Source organism: Phyllobates terribilis, unplaced genomic scaffold (assembly GCF_046119375.1).
Source record: "Phyllobates terribilis strain yellow unplaced genomic scaffold, ASM4611937v1 Scaffold_11__3_contigs__length_659146591, whole genome shotgun sequence".
NCBI lineage: Eukaryota > Metazoa > Chordata > Amphibia > Anura > Dendrobatidae > Phyllobates > Phyllobates terribilis.
Genome location: NW_027362771.1, coordinates 506,073,361 through 506,093,845, shown reverse-complemented (window position 1 = coordinate 506,093,845; position 20,485 = coordinate 506,073,361). Strand labels below are relative to the sequence as shown.

At 44.3% G+C, this 20,485-nt stretch overlaps 1 protein-coding gene across 2 annotated transcripts in view; it reads right to left on the bottom strand.

Moving 5' to 3' along the window:
• The window catches only part of LOC141166669 (substance-P receptor), a 319,695-nt gene extending 299,717 nt beyond the window's left edge, over positions 1–19,978 (bottom strand). Inside the window, exon 1 of one of the 2 annotated variants that reach the window (XM_073653583.1) lies at positions 19,197–19,978. In XM_073653583.1, the coding sequence (XP_073509684.1) occupies positions 19,197–19,582 (386 nt within the window). In that variant the 5' untranslated portion in view covers positions 19,583–19,978. The remainder of the gene's footprint in view (positions 1–19,196) is intronic. The other variant, XM_073653582.1, reaches the window with a different exon arrangement.
• Positions 19,979–20,485: the final 507 nt, after the last annotated feature.

The window sequence follows — 20,485 nt, the reverse complement described above, 5'->3', positions numbered from 1 at the left end:
AAAAAAGGACACCGCTACACAGAGGCCAGACGGTGTCCAGAGTAACTCTGCTGCCTCATTACAGTGAATGGATCCTGCAGGGGTTTCATCTGAATTACATCACTTGGAAATTTAGATGGAAACCCCGATGTAAGTGCTCAGCCTAGAGCGCCGGATAAATGTTACGTAAAATGTTCCCAATAAAAGCTTCAACTCAGTCCTCAAAAAAAGCTAGTCCCCACTCAGGTCCGTCATCTGTTAAAAATATAAGGGACTTCCAAGTTACTGGTAGCAGAAAGGCTCTGGAAAAGCAAAATGACCCTTGCCCCCAAAAGAAATTCAGAAAATTTTGTGCTCCCAAATCCAAATGCCTATTCTACAATAATTTGTTCTCCAATTGTCAAATAGCACTCCGTCCCCCCCAGATCTCACCGTATGGCTAAGCGGTACGATACAGCCACATATGGGGTATTGACACTTTTAGAAGAAATTGTGTGACACATTTCGGCACCATTTTTACCCATTGCCCTGTGTGAAAATGTAAAATCTGAGGGTAAAACATTTTTTTGTGGTAAAAATATAATTATGATTTTTTCACTGCCCAATGGTATAAATTTAAAAATTAAAAAATGCTCACTACTTCCCTAGATGAATTCCTTGAGAGGTGTAGTTTACAAAATGGGGTCATTTGTGGAGGTTTCTGCTGTTTTGGCATGTCAGCGACTCTTCAAATGTGACATGGTGTCTGCTGCCTATCCCAGCCAACATAGCGCTCCTTTCTCTTCCGAACCCTGCCGTACACCAAAGCAGTGGTTTTCCCCCACATATGGGGTATCGGCGTACTCAGGAGAAATTGTACAACAAATTTCATGGTGCAATTTCTCCGGTTATCCTTATGATAATGCAAAATTAAGGGATGAAAAACATTTTTTATGGCAAAAATGTGAAAATTTTATTTTCACGGCTCAATATTATAAACTTCTGTGAAGCAGCTGGGGGTGCAAGGTGCTCACCACACATCTAGATAAGTTCCCTAAGGGGTCTAGTTTCCAAAATGGTGGCACTTGTGGGGGGTTTCCGCTGTTTAGACACATTAGGGGCTCCACAAATGTGACATGGCGTCCGCTAATTATTCAAACAAATTTTACATTCAAAAAGTCAAGTGGCGCTCCTTCCCTTTCAAACCCTACCGTGCGCCCAAACAGTGGTTTTCCCTCACATATGGGGTATCGGCGTGTTCAGGAGAAATTGCACAACAAACTTCATGGTGCAATTTATCCTGTTACCCTTATGATAATACAAAATTAGAGAATGAAAAAGATTTTTTGTGGGAAAAATGTGAAAATTTTATTTTCACGGCTCAATATTATAAACTTCTGTGAAGCAGCTGGGGGTGCGAGGTGCTCACCACACATCTAGATAAGTTCCCTAAGGGGTCTAGTTTCCAAAATGGTGGCACTTGCGGGGGGTTTCCACTGTTTAGTCACATTAGGGGCTCCCCAAATGCGACATGGCGTCTGCTAATTATTCAAACAAATTTTACATTCAAAAAGTCAAATGGCGCTCCTTCCCTTTCAAACCCTGCCATGCGCCCAAACAGTAATTTGCCTCCACATATGGGGTATCAGCGTGTTCAGGAGAAATTGCACAACAAATTTCATGGTGCAATTTATCCTATTACCCTTATGATAATGCAAAATTAAGGGATGAAGAACGGTTTTGTGGGAAAAATGTGAAAATTTTATTTTTACAGCTCAATATTATAAACTTCTGTGAAGCACCATGGGGTTCAAGGTGCTCACCACACATCTAGATAAGTTCCCTAAGGGGTCTAGTTTCCAAAATGGTGTCACTTGTGGGGGGTTTCCACTGTTTAGGCACATCAGGAGCTCTCCAAACGCAACATGGCGTCTGCTAATTATTCAGACAAATTTTACATTCAAAAAGTCTAATGGCGCTCCTTCCCTTCCGAACCCTGCAGTGCGCCCAAACAGTGGTTTTCCACCACATATGGGGTATCAGCACGCTCAAGAGAAATTGCACAAAAAAATTTGGGGTCCATTTTTTCCTGTTACCCCTGTGAAAATAAAAAAAATTGGGTCTAAAGTAACATTTTTGTGAAAAAAGTTAAATGTTAATTTTTTTTTTCCACATTCCAAAAATTCCTGTGAAGCACCTGAAGGGTTAATAAAGTTCTTGAATGTGGTTTTGAGCACCTTGAGGGGTGCAGTTTTTAGAATGGTGTCACTTTTGGGTATTTTCTGTCATAAAGACCCCTCAAAGTGACTTCAAATATGATGTGGTCCCTAAAAAAATGTTTTTGTAAATTTTGTTGGAAAAATGAGAAATCGCTGGTCAACTTTTAACCCTTATAGCTCCCTAACAAAAAAAAATTTTGGTTCCAAAATTGTGCTGATGTAAAGTAGACATGTGGGAAATGTTATTTATTAACTATTTTGTGTGACATATCTCTCTGATTTAAGGGCATGAAAATTCAAAGTTTGAAAATTGCAAAATTTTCTAAATTTTCGCCAAATTTCCGATTTTTTCACAAATAAACGCAAGTTATATGGAAGAAATTTTACCACTATCATGAAGTACAATATGTCATGAAAAAACAGTCTCAGAATCAGGGGAATACGTTGAAGCGTTCCAGAGTAATTACTTCATAAAGTGACAGTGGTCAGAATTGAAAAAATTGGCCCGGTCACGAAGGCAAAAACAGGCTCTGGCGCGAAGTGGTTAAAGAAGCACTCCCATTAAGTTTTTTTTCACTAAAACATGTGTATGTGTGTACTTAATTTCATGTCAGTGTATTAATATACTCACCTACTGCTGTCTTCTCCCTTATTCCAGTATGATGGGGCACCATGGCCCAGGGCAAAAGTGATAACTAAGTGGTTTGGTGAACAAAACATTGACATTTTGGGTCCATGGCCAAGAAACTCACTACAAAATAAATTCAATTTTATAGTCTAATTTGATGTAATATATATATATATATATATATATATATATATATATATATATATATATATATTTGGTAGCAGGTTCAAAGCTTAGTGGTTGCATCTTCTGTATTCTACAAAGGCACAAGTTTAATGGTTACAAGTGGCAGCACATCACTTGAGTAACATTTCAATTACACAGCATTGCTGATCTGAGCCCTCCAAACTTTCAGACATCCGTCTCCTCTTCTGTCTACAGCCCTCTTCTGTGCAGCAACCATGCCCCAACCTGGAAATCCTAGTGTTCTTTTACCTCTGCCTCTGGTGACAAAGGATCCTAATTCTGGATCATGGTAAAATATTTATTTTCTACTTGACCTTTATCAATTCGGATTTTTATAAAAAAATTCACAAAATAACTCCAGTACAGGTGCACAAAACTCTATAACTTTGAACTTATAGATACTGTACATAAATATATAAGGTCGATAGATAGATAGATAGATAGATAGATAGATAGATATGTGATAGAGAGATAGATAAAGAGATAGATAGATAGATAAAGTAGATAGATGGATGGATAGAGTAGATATAGAAAACCAAATAAACAAATGATTAAAAAATATCAGCTTTTGTCATTTTTTAAATGATGAAAATCATCCAACATCACATATTGTATCTGCGAGTGGCAAAAGTATGTGAACCTTCAGATAATTTGAACATGAAATTAGAGTCTGGTGTTTTAAATCAATGGGACGACAATTAGGTGTGAGTGGGCGACCTGTTTTATTTAAAGAACAGGGATCTATCAAAGTCTGATCTTCACAACACATGTGGAAGTGTATTTTGGCACAAACAAAGATGATTTCTAAGGACCTCAGAAGAAGAGTTGTTGGGGGTTCATCAGGCTGAAAAAGGTTACCAAGTCATCTTTAAAGTGTTTAATCTTCACCCATTCACAGTCAGACAGATTGTGTACAAATGGAGGGAAAACAAGACTAGTTTCATCTGAAACCTTTCTAAACCAGTCATATGGTGTAACCTTGTGAATATAATGCTTGGGTGACTTTGGCTGTGACAAATCTCATGCGGCCAAAGTTCGCTAGGTGTCGCTGCTACATCGAATCAATAGGCCTGGATCTCAAGTATCCTGCTACCGCCATTATACAGTGCAGTTCCGCTCCACAAATGATCACTTCTGGCCACCGCAGACAAAGAGAACAGTTGATCAGCGGGGTCCTGGGTGTCGCACCCACACCAATCTGATATTGATGACCTATCCTAAGGATAGAGCATTGATGGGCTCACATATCATTGGTGCAACCTGTGTAGCCGCACAGGGACCCAAGACGAAAGGGGCCCACTACCACCTCCATAGCAGGTAGAATTGAGCATGATGATGAGGTATTGGACTGCAAAGGGCCCATATATTGTTCTTGCACAGGGGCTTTATTTTGTCTTTGGACATTAATATAAAGTACTTGACAACCCCTTTAAGTCACAGCCTGGGGGTAACATATCCCAATTTACTGACTGAACTACTACTGCTATGTGACACTGGCAAGCTACTAAGAGTAGATAAATAAATGTAAATGAGGTAGGCAGAGATGGATGAATAGATAGATAGATGGATACATAGATATAGATAGATAGATAGATAGATAGATAGATAATGATAGTACAGATATATGAATAAATTTGTAGGATCCTGTTTCAGCGACCATGACAATATTTTGTGGCCACTCGATGGGAGCCCTGTGAACCCCCCCTACATTATGGAATCCGCGACTCCATCCGTGGCTCCATCCGCGGTTGTGACATGAAGTCATGTGTATGTGATGTCACAATGATGACATCAGGCCAGGCTGGCTATTTAAAAGAGGAGCAGGTAGAAGGTGATTTGTAGTGCTCCCGTCCAGCAGCCACAGAATCTTGACCTGGCCGCTGGATCAGGTCCCTTCAAATCATATCGCTCATCTCTAATAGACAGATAACCAGAAAGATTTATATATAGATATGAGGGAAATGTATAGATATAGCTTTTGTGATAGACCAACAGAAATACAAGAGACAGGCCGACAGATAGATCTGTCCTCAGAATTTAAGCCTTTTGATCCCGACTAATATTTTTTATGGCCCCCTTAATACTGTACACTAACTGCACACACTATCGATTGGTAACTAACAGAGGGGGCAATTATAAAAATCCCCAAAAACACCTGAGCTTTTTCAAAAACTATGAAGAAAACCATTTGGCTCCTGCATAAAAATATAAAATACCCTTTGGATCCTTTCATCCGTGGTTGCTCTCCAGAGCAGAAGTGGGTCTCCCCCCACCAATGTACTGCTGACAGAACGGCGGCAACAGTAATAAAGTCAGAGCATGTTAAAGCGGCTTTCATTATGGCTGACTGCTTATGAAAATTAAATATTAATAGACCCTATTGCTATACATACATTATTAGGCAGAACAAACAGACAAAAACACAGCGTCAAATATCCTAAGCAGCAACAGATTATAAGTCTCCTGCTAACAGGGAACAGATGTGCACATTTTTATACGTAGAGCTTATCAATGTGCCCCCTTGTATTCCATGGTGCCCCCATAAATGCAGGAATTCCTGACATTAAGTATGATAGATCCCAGGGATGTTCTACGTTCCTCTCTATCACACTAATAAATGAGGCGTGGGATAATTATATATTGATGTGACAAACCGTTTTAAAGATTTGTTTTCTGCTCCGTTGCCCGGTGGACTAGCAGTTCCCCTGTGTCTAAGGGTTAAACAAGCCTTCCTCCGGAGACTGGTTCGTGTAAAAAGACCAATTTCATTAGTTAAAGAGATTAACGGAGACATAGAACGGCAGAGAATATTGTATCAAACAGCCTGTCCTCTCCGTTAATAGAGATGTGCTTCTGTGTCTGTGCATACATTGCATCTATGAGTATACAAGGGACGGAAAATGATCTTTTATTGTTCTCATGACTTAACTGTATTCTTACCTGTCTCCATTCATAACATATATCAGTAGCCAGTGCAGCTTTAGACAACCCCTCCTTACTAAAAGGGTCCCTCAACTATAATACGAGGGAAAAAAGGAAAATGGGGTGTTTGCGGGAGCGGCCAGGTCCGGGGGAAACAGGGTGACCAGGATACTAGAAAGAGGAGAATTTTATTTTATTTTATTAATGCGTTTTGAAGTTTTTAGAACTCCTTTATCAGGTACAAAATATGGAGACATACAGACACATTACATAGTGCATCTATATGCCTCTCTATTTTGCACCTGATGAAGGAGTTAGAACAAATCCGAAATGCGTTGTCAATAAAATTCTCCACTTGATAATCTCCTTGTCACCGTTTTCTCTGGACCTAGCAGCACCCTCAAACACAGTATTTTCCATTTATTCCCCATCAAGTTCTGTGACTGACGTAGTCAGGATCAGTAGGTGGTGTGGCGCCCCTGCGGGTTCAGTCGCCACAGAGGTACTGCATCTCACCCAGAGGTGTGGTATCCCACTCTCAGGTAAGGATGGAGTACAGCCCGGGACCCAAACACCTGAACCCAACACTACACTACTCCAGACCAGCAGGAGGGGAAAGATGCATTGCTGCGCTGCTGAGCCCTGACCCTGACTGGAGTGGGGGGAACCAAGAGAGGGAGAACCATGTAGTGGGTGTGGGTGGAGGAAGGAGATCAGGGGAGCACTTGAGAAGGAGGATATAAAAAGGGAAGCCATCTTGGGTGTATAGTCAGTCAGTCAGAGTGTTCAGTCAGAGGTGGAGCAGGAGCTCTGCAGGAGCTCTGCTCAGGGAAGAGGGCCTAGTGAGAGAGGCCCAGGACAGACTGAAGAGAAGAGAGGAGCAGAAAGGAAGGCTCCAGAACAGAAAGGATTCCAGGGGCACGGGCAGTGAGGATGCCACCCGTGCGCCCGAACGCACCAGGAGTGGAAGGATCAGGCCACAGAGAGGGGACCGGCCCCTAAACTAGCAGAGTTCTTCAAGTCTCAACTAGATAACCGGAGAGTGCATTTCAGCTGCTGCAGCCGGCAAACACATCTAATCGCTAAAAAGGTGACCATAGAGGACCCAGGGGACAGAGAAGACGTCGCCCGACAAGGTCCGCGGTCACTGGCTTGGGACACTGGGTGTGAGGCGAAGGGCAGGAGGGTAAGAGCCAGCGCAGGAAGACGGCCAGGGGGAACACACAGAATGGGGTCCCGCTAAGTACGCTGGAATTGCCTGAGGGTTCGCTGAACGCCTCCCTGAGTAGACACAGGACGACGTGGGAGGTTATACACCGGTAACTGTAACCTGGAATCTTGGCAAACTGTGAGTAAAACCCTGAAGACTGCACCCCACTGTCTCTGTGAATAAGTGCTGCGCCATCACCTGCCTGCGCTACACAGCACCGGTCACATCTACCTCATGCAACATCTACACTACCCTGGAGCTAAGCTCTACCTGTGGAGAGCTGAACCAACTCTGCTGCATTAACAACAGCTCCAGAGGACCTGCTACACAGCGGCGGCTCCCTTTAGCCACATACCACAGGTGGCGTCACAAACATTTCATAAAAACTATAATCCTTTTCTTTAAAACCCCTTTTATTGACTGCCCTGGGTCACGGACCGGATCACCGCCACTGTGACATCTCCCCTAGCAATGACAGGCCCGGCTACCGAGTACCCCACAGCCCAGGGGGTGCGTCAGTGGTACTGCAGCCAGTCCTACCATTATGAATTATTATGAAGGTGCCAGGCTGCTGTACTGAAATTGCGGCACTCGGGAGAAAATGAACTGTATTCCTTCCAAGAGCTTTCAGTCATAGAGGCGTGTCAGCGCAGCTTCAGTCACTGCTCATATATTTTGGGTGGCGGTTGTAAGCATTACCTTTAATTCTGACTGACAGCTAGCTCTACAGTGCATCAGTGCAGAGCTGGCTGTCCGTGAAAGTGCCGGGGCATGCCTACAGTCACCACTCATGGCTTCTCTGTTGGCTAGAGGCACTTCACTAAGGATGGGCTGCACCTCAATGGGGAAGGTACAGTTGCGCTGTAGGAAAGAAAGGTTAAAAATGTGGGTGAGTGTTTAATATAGGAACTGGGGAGAAGAGCAATTACTTTACTGGAGAGAAAGATAGGGTAGAAAGTGACCTTAGCCGAAGTAATGATATTGGGGGTGGCATGGGGTAAGGAGTTAGAACAGGTAGTACACAGAGGAGGAACAGAAGTATAGCAAAATACATAAAGTGCATCTATACTAGTGCCAGAAACCTCATCAACAGATGGAGGAATTAGAATTATTAATGTTGGAGCAGATTTATGATATAGTGGGGATACAGAGATATGGTTGGATGACAGCTATTACAAGGTTGTTAGAGTATGGGGGGTTTGCTGATATGTAAAATGATCCCTAAAATCCCTCTTATGTGATAATATATGTGAAGCCAATGAAAATAGAATCCCTGTGGAATGGAGGTAAGGGGAGGAAGCAAGAATAATAAAATACTGATATGGGTCTGTTTCAAGTCTCCAAGTATAATGGCACCAACAAAAAATATCCTCATAAAGCAAATAGATGAAGCAGTGAATCAGTGAGACGTCATTATTATGGGGGATTGGGGTACTTCAACTACTCTGATTTAAATTTGAGAGCAGAAACCTGAAGATCCAACAAAGCAAACAGGTATTTGACATTAATAAAAGACAATTCACAACTGATTCAGGACCCAGCAAGAGGGGGGGACATGTGGCGCCCCTGATGGTTCAGTCGCCACAGGGGTACTGCACCTCAGATAGAGGTGTGGTATCTCCTCTTCCAGGTAAGGATGGAGCATTTCTCGGGACCCTACTTTACCACTCAACACTACACCACTCCTGTCCTGTAGGGGGCCTAAATGCACCAGGGTGCTGCCCCGGCCCGGGATAGAGGAGATGGGGGGAACCAAAGCTAGGGGGAACCATGTAGTGGGTGAGGGTGGAGGACACACTTACAGGAGGCACTTATAGCAACATATAAAACCAACGGCCATCTTTAGTTCAACGTCCTTTGATTGTGGTCTTCTGTCAGGGTCCAGCAAGAGTCTGTAGCTGGCGGAAGGTTCGCGGTCCTCGTACTCTGGCCTTGAGACGAGGAGCGGGTCAGAGTTAACCACTGTCTCTACCCAGTCAAGGTCCTGACCTAAGAAGGCCTCGGAGGGGAGCAGAGGAGATAGGCTCCCCAGGCAAAAGGATCCCAGGGGATACGGACGGAGCGCAGTCGCCACCTGTATACCTCACTCTGACCTAGTCAGAGGGATTACTGCTGCAAGAGGAGTGACCGGCCCCCGATATCTGACTTTGTTACTTTACGTCTCAGTCAAAAAAGCCCGGAGGCTTAGTGGATCCCAGGGGGATACGGACGGAGCGGCCTATTTCGTGCCCCCGGGACCGTGGTGTACTCGGCAGCCGGGCCCTCAGATGCTTGGGGGATATCACGGTGGCTGGCCCGGTCCATGGCCCAGGGCGGACAAATGAAAAGAGGGGAATGTATATTGGGATAATAGGTTTGTAAATGTTCGTGACGCCACCTGTGGTTTCTGGTGAGAATCACCAGCGCTGCGGCAGTCCGCTGAGGCCGGTGATAAGGCAGCTCGATGGTATAGCTCCCCACAGGTGGAGCTAGGCCTCAGGGCAGTGTATGGAGAGGGGGATGCAGGACAGGCGAGACCCAGCCAGGTGAGAGCAAGAACGGGGGCAGACACGATAGTCACTTCAGTACCTTTTACTGATGGAAATTCAGGCACGACCCGGAGCACTGTAGGGTGAAGGGTGCATTTCAGGATCCTCCCCAGTGAGCGGGTGTAGGGCCTCCTGTTTCTTGCCTTTGTGTAGTAAGTTTCTCACCTGCCTGAAGCTAGGCCTAACTTTGTCTCTGTCCTGCACCGGCTGACTTGGTGATAGGGCCTTCTGTTGGAGATCACTCTCTCTATTCTTTGGGGTCTCTGTGATTCCTGACCCTGGTACGTATCAGCTTTTGGTTATCCTGGGACATGTAGTTCACTAGGGGTTCCGGTTGTTTTCTACTGGTCATGAAGATCCACGTAGACTCGGACCCGGTGTCCGGTATATGCTTCTGGGGTGAGCTTGTAAAGCTCCTCTGCCCCCAATGCTACTTTCTTCCACTTGCCTTCGGTCCCGCTCGGGCCCTCACTAGGCTACACACACTGCAGCCGGGACGCTGCTCTTCTTCGCCGCTCTCAGAGTGTCGGCACACTCCTAGCTCTCTATCCTGAGCTCTGTGAGTTCTAGTCTGGACTCACTCTACAGACTGTACTGAACTCTTTCTGCAGGAACTGCTAGGCTCTGGCTCAACTGCACTGACTCCTTCTGTGTCTGAGCAGGAACTCCCTAGCTGCTCTGTACTCTAGCAGGCTAGGAACTGAACTGCCTAGCTCCACCTTCCCTATTTATATCCCTATCCGGGCTCCCTCTGGTGGTCTGAGGTGGAAGGTGGAGGTGTGTGTATGCTGTGGGGGCCTCTTGTGGAGGAATCCCTTAATGCACCCCCCTAGGATCTGTGGCTCCAAGCGCAGCTGGGCGCCACATTCCCCCCTAGCAAAGCTCAGCACTCCCGGGCTGAAGTACATTTTATAACAATAATAAATAGTAACAATCTTCCCTTTATGGGAGGCACCTTCTTAAACGTTACATAACAAAAACATTATAAACATTTTCAGCAGTTCAATAATGGTGCTCCTTCCGAGGAAGCACCTGTCCATGATAGGCTGGCCCAGCCGGGTCATCAGTTGTAGATCGCGGGGGTTTGCTCTCCTCCCCCACCTTGTGGACATTCAGGGCCATGGGTATGACAGGGGTTACAGGCGCTGCTGGTGGAGCGGCTGCTTCGGCTTGCTCGGCGTCGGGCGCGGGTTGAACATCGGGGCTGTTCACCGGGGCTCCGGCGTTGGGCTGCCCTTCCGACATCCTGGCGCCCCCCCTAGCGAACCGTGGCCTACCTTCTTTTCTTTCTTCTTGGTAGGCCGCAGCTCCGCAGGTGACGGTCTTGCTGTAGGACCTGGCGTCGCTCACGTCCGACGTCAGAGCGTTCCAGGACCTGATGCTGCGTCCGTGCGTGGGGCGTGTCTTGGGTTTCGCGCGGTTACGCCCTTCTTCTTCTCCCGAGACGACAGGGAAAATGGCGGAAATGGCGGGAAACCTCCGGAATGGCGGGAAACTTCACAACAGTACGTTTACAGTCTTTTAAGGCGCACACTACCCGGTGGCGACGGGCAAGCAATCCTGTTCGTGACGCCAGAAGTTGTCGCCCCCCCGGGCCCGTGGGGTACTCGGCAGCCGGGCCTTTTGATGCTTGGGGGATATCACGGTGGCTGGCCCGGTCCGTGGCCCAGGGCGTACAACTGAAAAGAGGGGACTGTATATTGGGATAATAGGTTTGTAAATGTTCGCGACGCCACCTGTGGTTTCTGGTGAGAATCACCAGCGCTGCGGCAGTCCGCTGAGGCCGGTGATAAGGCAGCTCGATGGCATAGCTCCCCACAGGTGGAGCTAGGCCTCAGGGCAGTGTATGGAGAGGGGGATGCAGGACAGGCGAGACCCAGCCGGGTCAGAGCAAGAACGGGGCAAGACACGATAGTCACTTCAGTACCTTTTACTGATGGAAATTCAGGCACGACCCAGAGCACTGTAGGGTGAAGGGTGCATTTCAGGATCCTCCCCAGTGAGCAGGTGTAGGGCCTCCTGTTTCTTGCCTTTGTGTAGTAAGTTTCTCACCTGCCTGAAGCTAGGCCTAACTTTGTCTCTGTCCTGCACCGGCTGACTTGGTGATAGGGCCTTCTGTTGGAGATCACTCTCTCTATTCTTTGGGGTCTCCGTGATTCCTGACCCTGGCACGTATCAGCTTTTGGTGATCCTGGGACATGTAGTTCGCCAGGGGTTCCGGTTGTTTTCTACTGGTCATGAAGATCCACGTAAACTCGGACCCGGTGTTCGGTATATGCTTCTGGGGTGAGCTTGTAAAGCTCCTCTGCCCCCAATGCTACTTTCTTCCACTTGCCTTCAGTCCCGCTCGGGCCCTCACTAGGCTACACACTGCAGCCGGGACGCTGCTCTTCTTCGCCGCTCTCAGAGTGTCGGCACCCTCCTAGCTCTCTATCCTGAGCTCTGTGAGTTCTAGTCTGGACTCACTCTACAGACTGTACTGAACTCTTTCTGCAGGAACTGCTAGGCTCTGGCTTGACTGCACTGACTCCTTCTGTGTCTGAGCAGGAACTCCCTAGCTGCTCTGTACTCTAGCAGGCTAGGAACTGAACTGTCTAGCTCCACCTTCCCTATTTATATCCCTATTCGGGCTCCCTCTGGTGGTCTGAGGTGGAAGGTGGAGGTGTGTGTATGCTGTGGGGGCCTCTTGTGGAGGAATCCCTTAATGCACCCCCCTAGGATCTGTGGCTCCAAGCGCAGCTGGGCGACACACCTACGCCACCTGTATCTCTTACACTGCGTTTATCCAGTGGGACCCGGCCTTACACCATGCTCATTCCACACACAGTCAGGAGAAGGCTCAGTGGGAGAAGTTACCAAGGAGAGGAACATACACCAGAGGAGAAAAACATACTTTAAAAGCCGCCTGCCAACAAGCCGCGTTGTTGACTAGTTGGACAGATGGATCTCTGCCTTTGGGCCCTGAGACCCCGTAGGGGAATCATACTGGGTGAAGTGAACTGTGGGGGTATCACACTGTGTGTGTAAATTGTGGTTGGCATGATCTTGTCTGGGGAAATGTACTGTTAAGAATTATACTTTGTGTGGGGGCATGATACAGTGTGAGAGTGAGTTGTGGAGGCATTATACTGAGCGAGGAAGACTGTGGGGGCATCACACTATGTGTGTGCAGACTTTCGGGCATTATACTTTGTTGTGGAACTGTAAGAGCATCATAATGTGTATGCAGAACTGTGGGGGTATCACACTGTGTGTAGGTTGCATTGTACCATGTGTGGGGGATGTGAGGGAATCAAGTTGTGTGAGGGACTTGAGAGGTCCGTACTGTATGTGCGGGACTGTGGAGGGTATCATATTGGTTTAGGGTGTGTATGGGTGAATTACTGTGTGACATTATACTATGTGTGGAGGCATCATAATGTGTGCGTGGGGTCTGTGGGGACATCATACTGTGGGAGAAGGGATGTGGGGCATCATACTGAATGAAAGGAGCTGTGAGGGGATCATACTATGTGGGAGTGGACTATGGTGGGCATGATTCTATGTAAGGTGGCTTGGGGGGCCTCTGAAGGTGTCATCATACTATGTAGAGGAAAGTGCTGTGGGGAAATTGTACTACATATTGGGGTACTGTGGGGGCATCATAATGTGTGTGAGAAAATGAAGTTTGTGTGGAATATTACACTATGTGCATAAGAATATACAGCCAGGGCATCATACTGTATGTGGGGGCTTGTACTATTGGAACATCATACTGTGTTCAGGGAAATGTAATGTGGGGAAATCATTCTGTGGGGGGAAATGTAATATGGAGAGCATTATACTGTGTGTGGGGGATTGTACTCAGGGAGACATTATATTGTGTGTGGGGAAATGTACTGTGGGGACATTATCCTGTGTGTAAGAGAATGTATTGTGGGGGCATCATACTCTGTGTGGGGGAATGTACTATAGCGACATTATACTGTGTGTGAGAAATGTATTGTGAAATTCATCATACTGTGTGTGGGGGAATGTACTGTGGGGGAATCATACTATGTGTGTGTAGGAATGTACTGTGGGGGGCATTATACAGTGTGTGTGTGTGTGTGTGTGGGAGGGGGAGCCTGTGGAGGCCAAGGAATTGGTACCATATTATATTGGAATACTAAATGGCCTCACAAGGACCAATATTTCTATGTGGGCACATATAAAGGACAGGGCGAGGTTAGGGAATAGACTTAGAATAAAATAATAATTGTCATGCTGTGCATGCCACAGTATGTGTACCTTTTCTTACTTTTAAAGTTGGGAGTTATACCTGTTGTAGTTTAGTTTTAATAAGCCAATGACAGAATTCCAGGAAGCGTACATTATATAGCAGCCCTGTAAGATTAAATGTACCGTAGATCTACAACATACAAGATGAAGCTTATCTTCCACGGACACACTCGGTGTTCGGGCATGTGTTCGGTGATATTGCTTATATTTCTCATATCAGGGTAGGTTTCGTGGAAACTAAAGCTGGCCATGCACACGAGATAACATATTTAATTAGGTGCCTCTCTGGTGTCATTTATTTATGAGAACAGACATCCCTCATCTCTTGAAAATGTTAAAGTTACCTTCACACATTGGAATAAAGGAAGTTTATTAGCAGAAAATGAAGATTCAAACCGAGCACAGGCGTCTCATGAACCCTTGGCAAAGGAGAGTAGCTTCTCGCCTATTGTTTGCCATCTATCTCTGTCCTCCCCTGGCTCCAGTAAAGCCAGAGCTGTCAATCAATGAAGGGGGGGGCTGAGATCAATGGAATGCAAGTAGGTGGGAAGGAGCACTGAACTGTTTGGCCACAACAAGAGTGCATTAGGAGCCTGTACTTGATACGAACAGTTATTTTGTGCTGACAGAGTCCCTTTAAAATCAGCAGATATTTCTGAAATTAGACATCATTAATCTCATATCTTTTACAAATGTCTCCAAATATCAGAAGTCTGAGGAAGTGAAAATTGTAGTTCTGTCAGTCAATGAGATGCAACCAGATTTGTTTCCACCTCCCTATTGAAATAATTGTCTATGCTCAGTCTACAAGTTTGTGGGGTTGTCTGGGAGGATAGCTGTCTGCTGACGATATACAGGTGCATCTCACTTAATTAGAATATCATGAAAAAGTTAATTTATTTCAGTTCTTCAATACAAAATTGAAACTCCTATATTATATAGAGTCATTACAAACAGAGTGATCTATTTCAAGTGTTTATTTCTGTTAATGTTGATGATTATGGCTTACAGCCAATGAAAACACAAAATTCATTATCTCAGTAAATTAGAATACTTTATAACAACAGCTTAAAAAATGTTTTTAAAATCCGAAATAATGGCCTACTGAAATGTATGTGCAGTAAATGCCCTCAATACTTGGTCGGGGCTCCTTTTGCATCAATTACTGCATCAATGCCGCGTGGCATGGAGGCGATCAGCCTGTGGTCCTGCTGAGCACACTCCTTGGACTGACTCAGTCCGTGGAAAAAGTGGGATATGTGCATGGCCCCATAGAATAACGTTGGTCGAGTGCGATCCAATGTTTTGTCGGATCGCAATCGAACTGAAAATGCGATCGTCTGCAACTGCCCTAGGATTGTAAATTTCAGAAGAGCCATCAAGGTGCCATACAGGGCTTATCGCATCATTTCACACTCTGCACATATACATACCCAAATCGTCTTGCATGTGGGGGACTTAAAAATGAATAACTGCACCTTAATTACTTTCTGGTTATTTAGAGTATGTGGATGTCCCTATAATTTCCTCCTATACTGTTAGAGGGTTTAATAGATGCCATGAAATGTTGACATATGGACATAAATACTGGATGTGTAGAAAAGAAGAGTTTAGGAGCTGCACATATTTAAGGCACAAGTGTATACCTGCTGTTGGTTAACCAGCATAATGTTTTAGGAAACTTAAGTTGTATTATCCTAAAAAAGTCAATTATTTTGATTATATAGACACATTAATACATAGTCCACAGGATGGGTCATGAATGTAGGATAGATGCAGGTTTCATCCTTAGGACTAATACCTGTCTGGAGAACGGGGAACATCTTACGCTAATGTAAAATGGAGAGATGACCGCGAATCTCTACATTCAGTTATATGATAATTTAATAAAAAATAAGCCAACATCTCTCCATTCAAGGTGATGCCAGGAAAGTACAGGTGGAACACACATCTATCAGCTCACCTTACAGTGAGGACAATTCAGCATGAAAAGCACTTGAATTCATATAGGAACCCTGGTAGACCTTGCTTGGTCAGGGTGTGGTGCAGGGACTGTAGTAACACACCAGGCTGGTATCCAGAGCAGAAATTATAGAGAAAATACACGAGAACTGGGCTCCAACACCAATAAGAAATGTTAAAACATAACTTTTACTGTGAAATTAAAAACATGGCAAGAAAAAAAAAAGATTACAGCTCTTCATACACAGAGTGGTGACTGAACCCCGCCAGCGACACCCCCATGACTGAAATCCAAAGCTGCTGGGAGGAATAAAGTGCAGGCCCCGGGCTGATTCAGATTGCTATTAACCTGAAGTTTAACCCCTTATCTGCAGTTTATTAACATTTTTTCAAGTGACAGGTTCCCTTTAACAGTTCCCTTTAACATTTTCCCATTGGTGCTGGAGCCCAGTCCTCATGGACTCTTCTTCTACAGTAAAAGTTATATTTTAACATTTTTTCATTGGTGCTGGAGCAAGTCACCTTGGACCTTCTCTTCCATAAATGTCGGAGATGGGAACACTCCACCCCATAAGACATTACTATTTATGCAATTGACTATTATATTAGTGCAGTTTCAGCAATAACTAGATTAATGGCTTTTGTAGGTGGATTACACTCAGCTAATAAGTGCTGTGGACGCCGGTGCTGACACTCACAGACTGCGACTGTGGATTTCTGCTGTATACGTCTCACAGCATGAACCACACATTAGTGAGATCCTAAGGTGGTAGCTCAAAGATCTGATGAGTGTTACTGTGATAATTGCAAGTGGATGAAGTTACAATGCCCGCAAGTCTCCATGTCTAAGGCTGGCTTCACATGTCCTCACGAGGCTCTTGAGTTCGGATCAGTAGATGCGCATCCAGTCCAGAAAACCCGGTCCTAAAACTTGGACACGTGAAACTGGCCTTAGGTTATTTAGACACTGGGCAATGGCAGCACTCTGGTTCATTGCTCTGGGTGCAGAGATTGATAATAGAACTTTATGGCGATGTTGACTAAATGCAGGTACTGCTCACAGCATCTACATTGTGAATGGAAGGAGCAGAGGTGCAGTCACTACGCACAGGAGACTTTTACAACAGCCTTCCTCCTCCCCATTCACAGAATACAGGCTCTGGAAACAGCATCTGCCTTCTGTTGGCAGTAATGTGAAATTCACCACCAGTTCTTTCATGGCGCACGTCTGGCTATGGATCTGCAACAAATCCGCAGCAAAATGAACTGCAAAGAGTCAAATGTTTTCAGCATGAACAGACATGCTATTAAAATCCGCAACTTCAATTCATTTCTCCTACAATTTTTTTCCCATATCTTGTAGATGAGATTTGGTAAAATCTCACCCACCTTCCTGGCCATGTAAGGGTACGTTCACATGGAGTTTCTTGATTTGGATTGTGGATCCACTTCAAAAGCCATGATAAAAATCTCAGTGTGAACATACCCTAATACCCTGCGGATTTTCTGCCTGCAGATGGAAAACCTACAAGCTATCCTCCGTTTGTGAACATTGCCTTACACTGACAGTGCATTCATGCTTTGGTATTTCTGTTTCTTAACGCACCCAGGTACAAGTCACCTGTACAATCAATATAACGTCTTTACTATAGGAATCTTGTCAAAGCGGTCATAAGACGGTCTAGAGAAGGGATCAATGTTCCTTTATTAGTAAAAATGCCAAAAATGTAGAGCAGCACATAACTGTCACAAGAGCCTCATGTGTGATGTAGATCTCTCCGATCACATCATCCACCACTCTCAGTGCAGATATAGCAGAGCCGAACTTGTCATTTTTCAAATGCTTTAGTGTATTAAGATAGATCGTACCATTACGATGTCTCAATACATTTACATGCAGTCCTATGTAAAACCACAGAGAACACACTCTGCTATGCCAAAAAACAAGCTCAGCTCTGCTTTTAGGTAGAAACTAGTTTCATCACATCTTCTGTACATACTTTACCTCCTGACATATATTTTATTTTTAACAAGCTATAGGACGCATATGTCACATACGGATATCATGATACACATGTTTAATGCCTGGGAACAGCTGGAGTCACAGACTGACAGCTTGTTACCTGATATAAACCCCCAGACCCGGCGCAGTCCTTCTAGTCTGAAAGGCATATGTCTGACTGTGCCCAATTCCCCTACATGCTCTTCTCATGAGCCAAAATAATGAATCTCCAAACAATCTATCCCAACTGTGGCGCCCCCGACTGGCAGTGAGCTTAGATGGCATACAATGTACGTATTAGTATTACAAAACTTCTATGCATAGAAATATAGATGGATGTTGCCTGGCTAATTCCATCTGATAGAGAGGGGACCATGTCATTAGACATAATTCCTGGTGAAAACATCAAAGTGCATTATCTATGGTGTTACATAGGACTGCGGGTAAACAGTATCCATTATCCTAACACAGTTAGTTATTAGCATGTGCAAATAATTCAGCTCCGAAGAGTAAAATTCAGGTCTGCGACACTGGTCAGGATATATATGTATAGAATGTTGTATATGTGTGTATATATCTATATATATGTGTGTATGCATATAAGCATATAAATGTGTGTATATACACACACACAAACACATATATATATACACACACAAACACATATATATATACACACACAAACACATATATATATACACACACTCACACATATATATATACACATACACACACATATATATGTACACACACTCACATATAACATATATATAATATATACACACACAAACATACACGCGCACACACACATATATATACACACACATACACACCCATATATATATATACACACATACATATATATGTACACACACATATACACACGCACATATGTATATATACACACACAAACATACACGCGCACACACACATATATATACACACACACATACACACCCATATATATATATATATATACACACACATATACACACGCACATATATATACACATATATATATATATATACACACATATACATATACACATATATATACATACAAACACATATATAAATATATACACACATACATATATATACACACACACATATATGGACACACACGCAAAGACACACATATATATATATATATATATATATAACAGTGAAGAAGATTATAGCTTTTATATGCATTGTAATTACATTTAACTATTCCTCTGCCAGATTTTGATTATTGCATACTGATTACACACCATTCCTATTTTCTGAATCATTTCCTTTTCAGTCCCAGGTAAAGCAATGCTCAGCAGAGAGGTCTCACCTGTCCAGGGCGATTGCTGTCATGGAGTATATGCTGGTGAACACAGCAGATATGGGGAAGAAGTTGTGGAATTTGCAGTAGATCAGTCCATAGTACCAGTGGTTGTGGATGGCATAGGTGAAGTTCACCACAGTGTTGAAGGCTGACATAGAAGCTTCAGCAAAAGCTAAGTTTACCAAGAAATAGTTGGTGACAGTCCTCATCCTTTTGTGGGCTAAGATGATCCACATGACAATGATGTTTCCAACTACAGAGATAATCACTATGATGGAATATGCTACAGCCCAGAGGGCTATCTGCCAAGGTGGCTGGAGGAAGGGGTTGATGGCGATTTCTGTGCCATTTGTGGAATTAAAGTCAGAATCATTCTGTATTGAGATATTCATGCTTAAAGTCTTTCAGCAATCCCCAAGAGAGAAAAAATGACAAAAATGTCTGTCCAGGTGCAATCAGCTGGAGGTGGTCATTACACTAGGCAGGACACCTTCCATGGACAAGCTGTGGAGCTCCTCATACATCCAGGGGCATTCCTGCAGAAGACACTGATATCACAGTGCAATATAGGGAATAGTCTGCTGCAGCTGCTGAAAAGACAGAACTCAGGTCTGTAATGTGCAGGAGCTGATGCCAAGCAATGCTGCAGGGTCCTCCAGCTCACACAGCACTGGTGGTGATGCCCCTTCTTCTGCTTGTGCCTTCTCTGTAATTCATGTTTCCAGAGTTCTACTACTATGAGAGGCTGAGAGGGGATTTAAAGTCAGTGTCACTGAGAGGGGAAGGCACTAGTGACAGTGGGCATGGCTGTAGGAGGCTGCTGCTAAGCTGGGAGGTAAGTCCTGGCTCTACAGAAGTAGACATATGGTGAGGACTCTCCATGGGATACTGGGGTACAGAGGGAAGAACTGCTACACAGTCTCATGGGAGTGCACCCCTTGTTCCCTCATATGGAAGAGGGATTCTACACAGCTTGGATGTGTTAACCATTTCATCACTGAGAAACTAGCTCTTGCGTATATATTATATGCATCTGCACGCTTTTTAGTTTATTATTTATTTTACTGAGTTATTAGGTGTGTAGTATACATACTGTGTTTGCTATACAATGTTTCATTATGTTTATTATACAGTGTTGCACTAGATGTGTATGATACAATGTTTTATTAGAAGTGTATTATACCATGTTGCATTCGATGTGTATGATACAATGTTTTATTAGAAGTGTATTATACAATGTTGCATTCGATGTGTATGATACCATGTTTTATTAGATGTGTATTATACAATGTTTT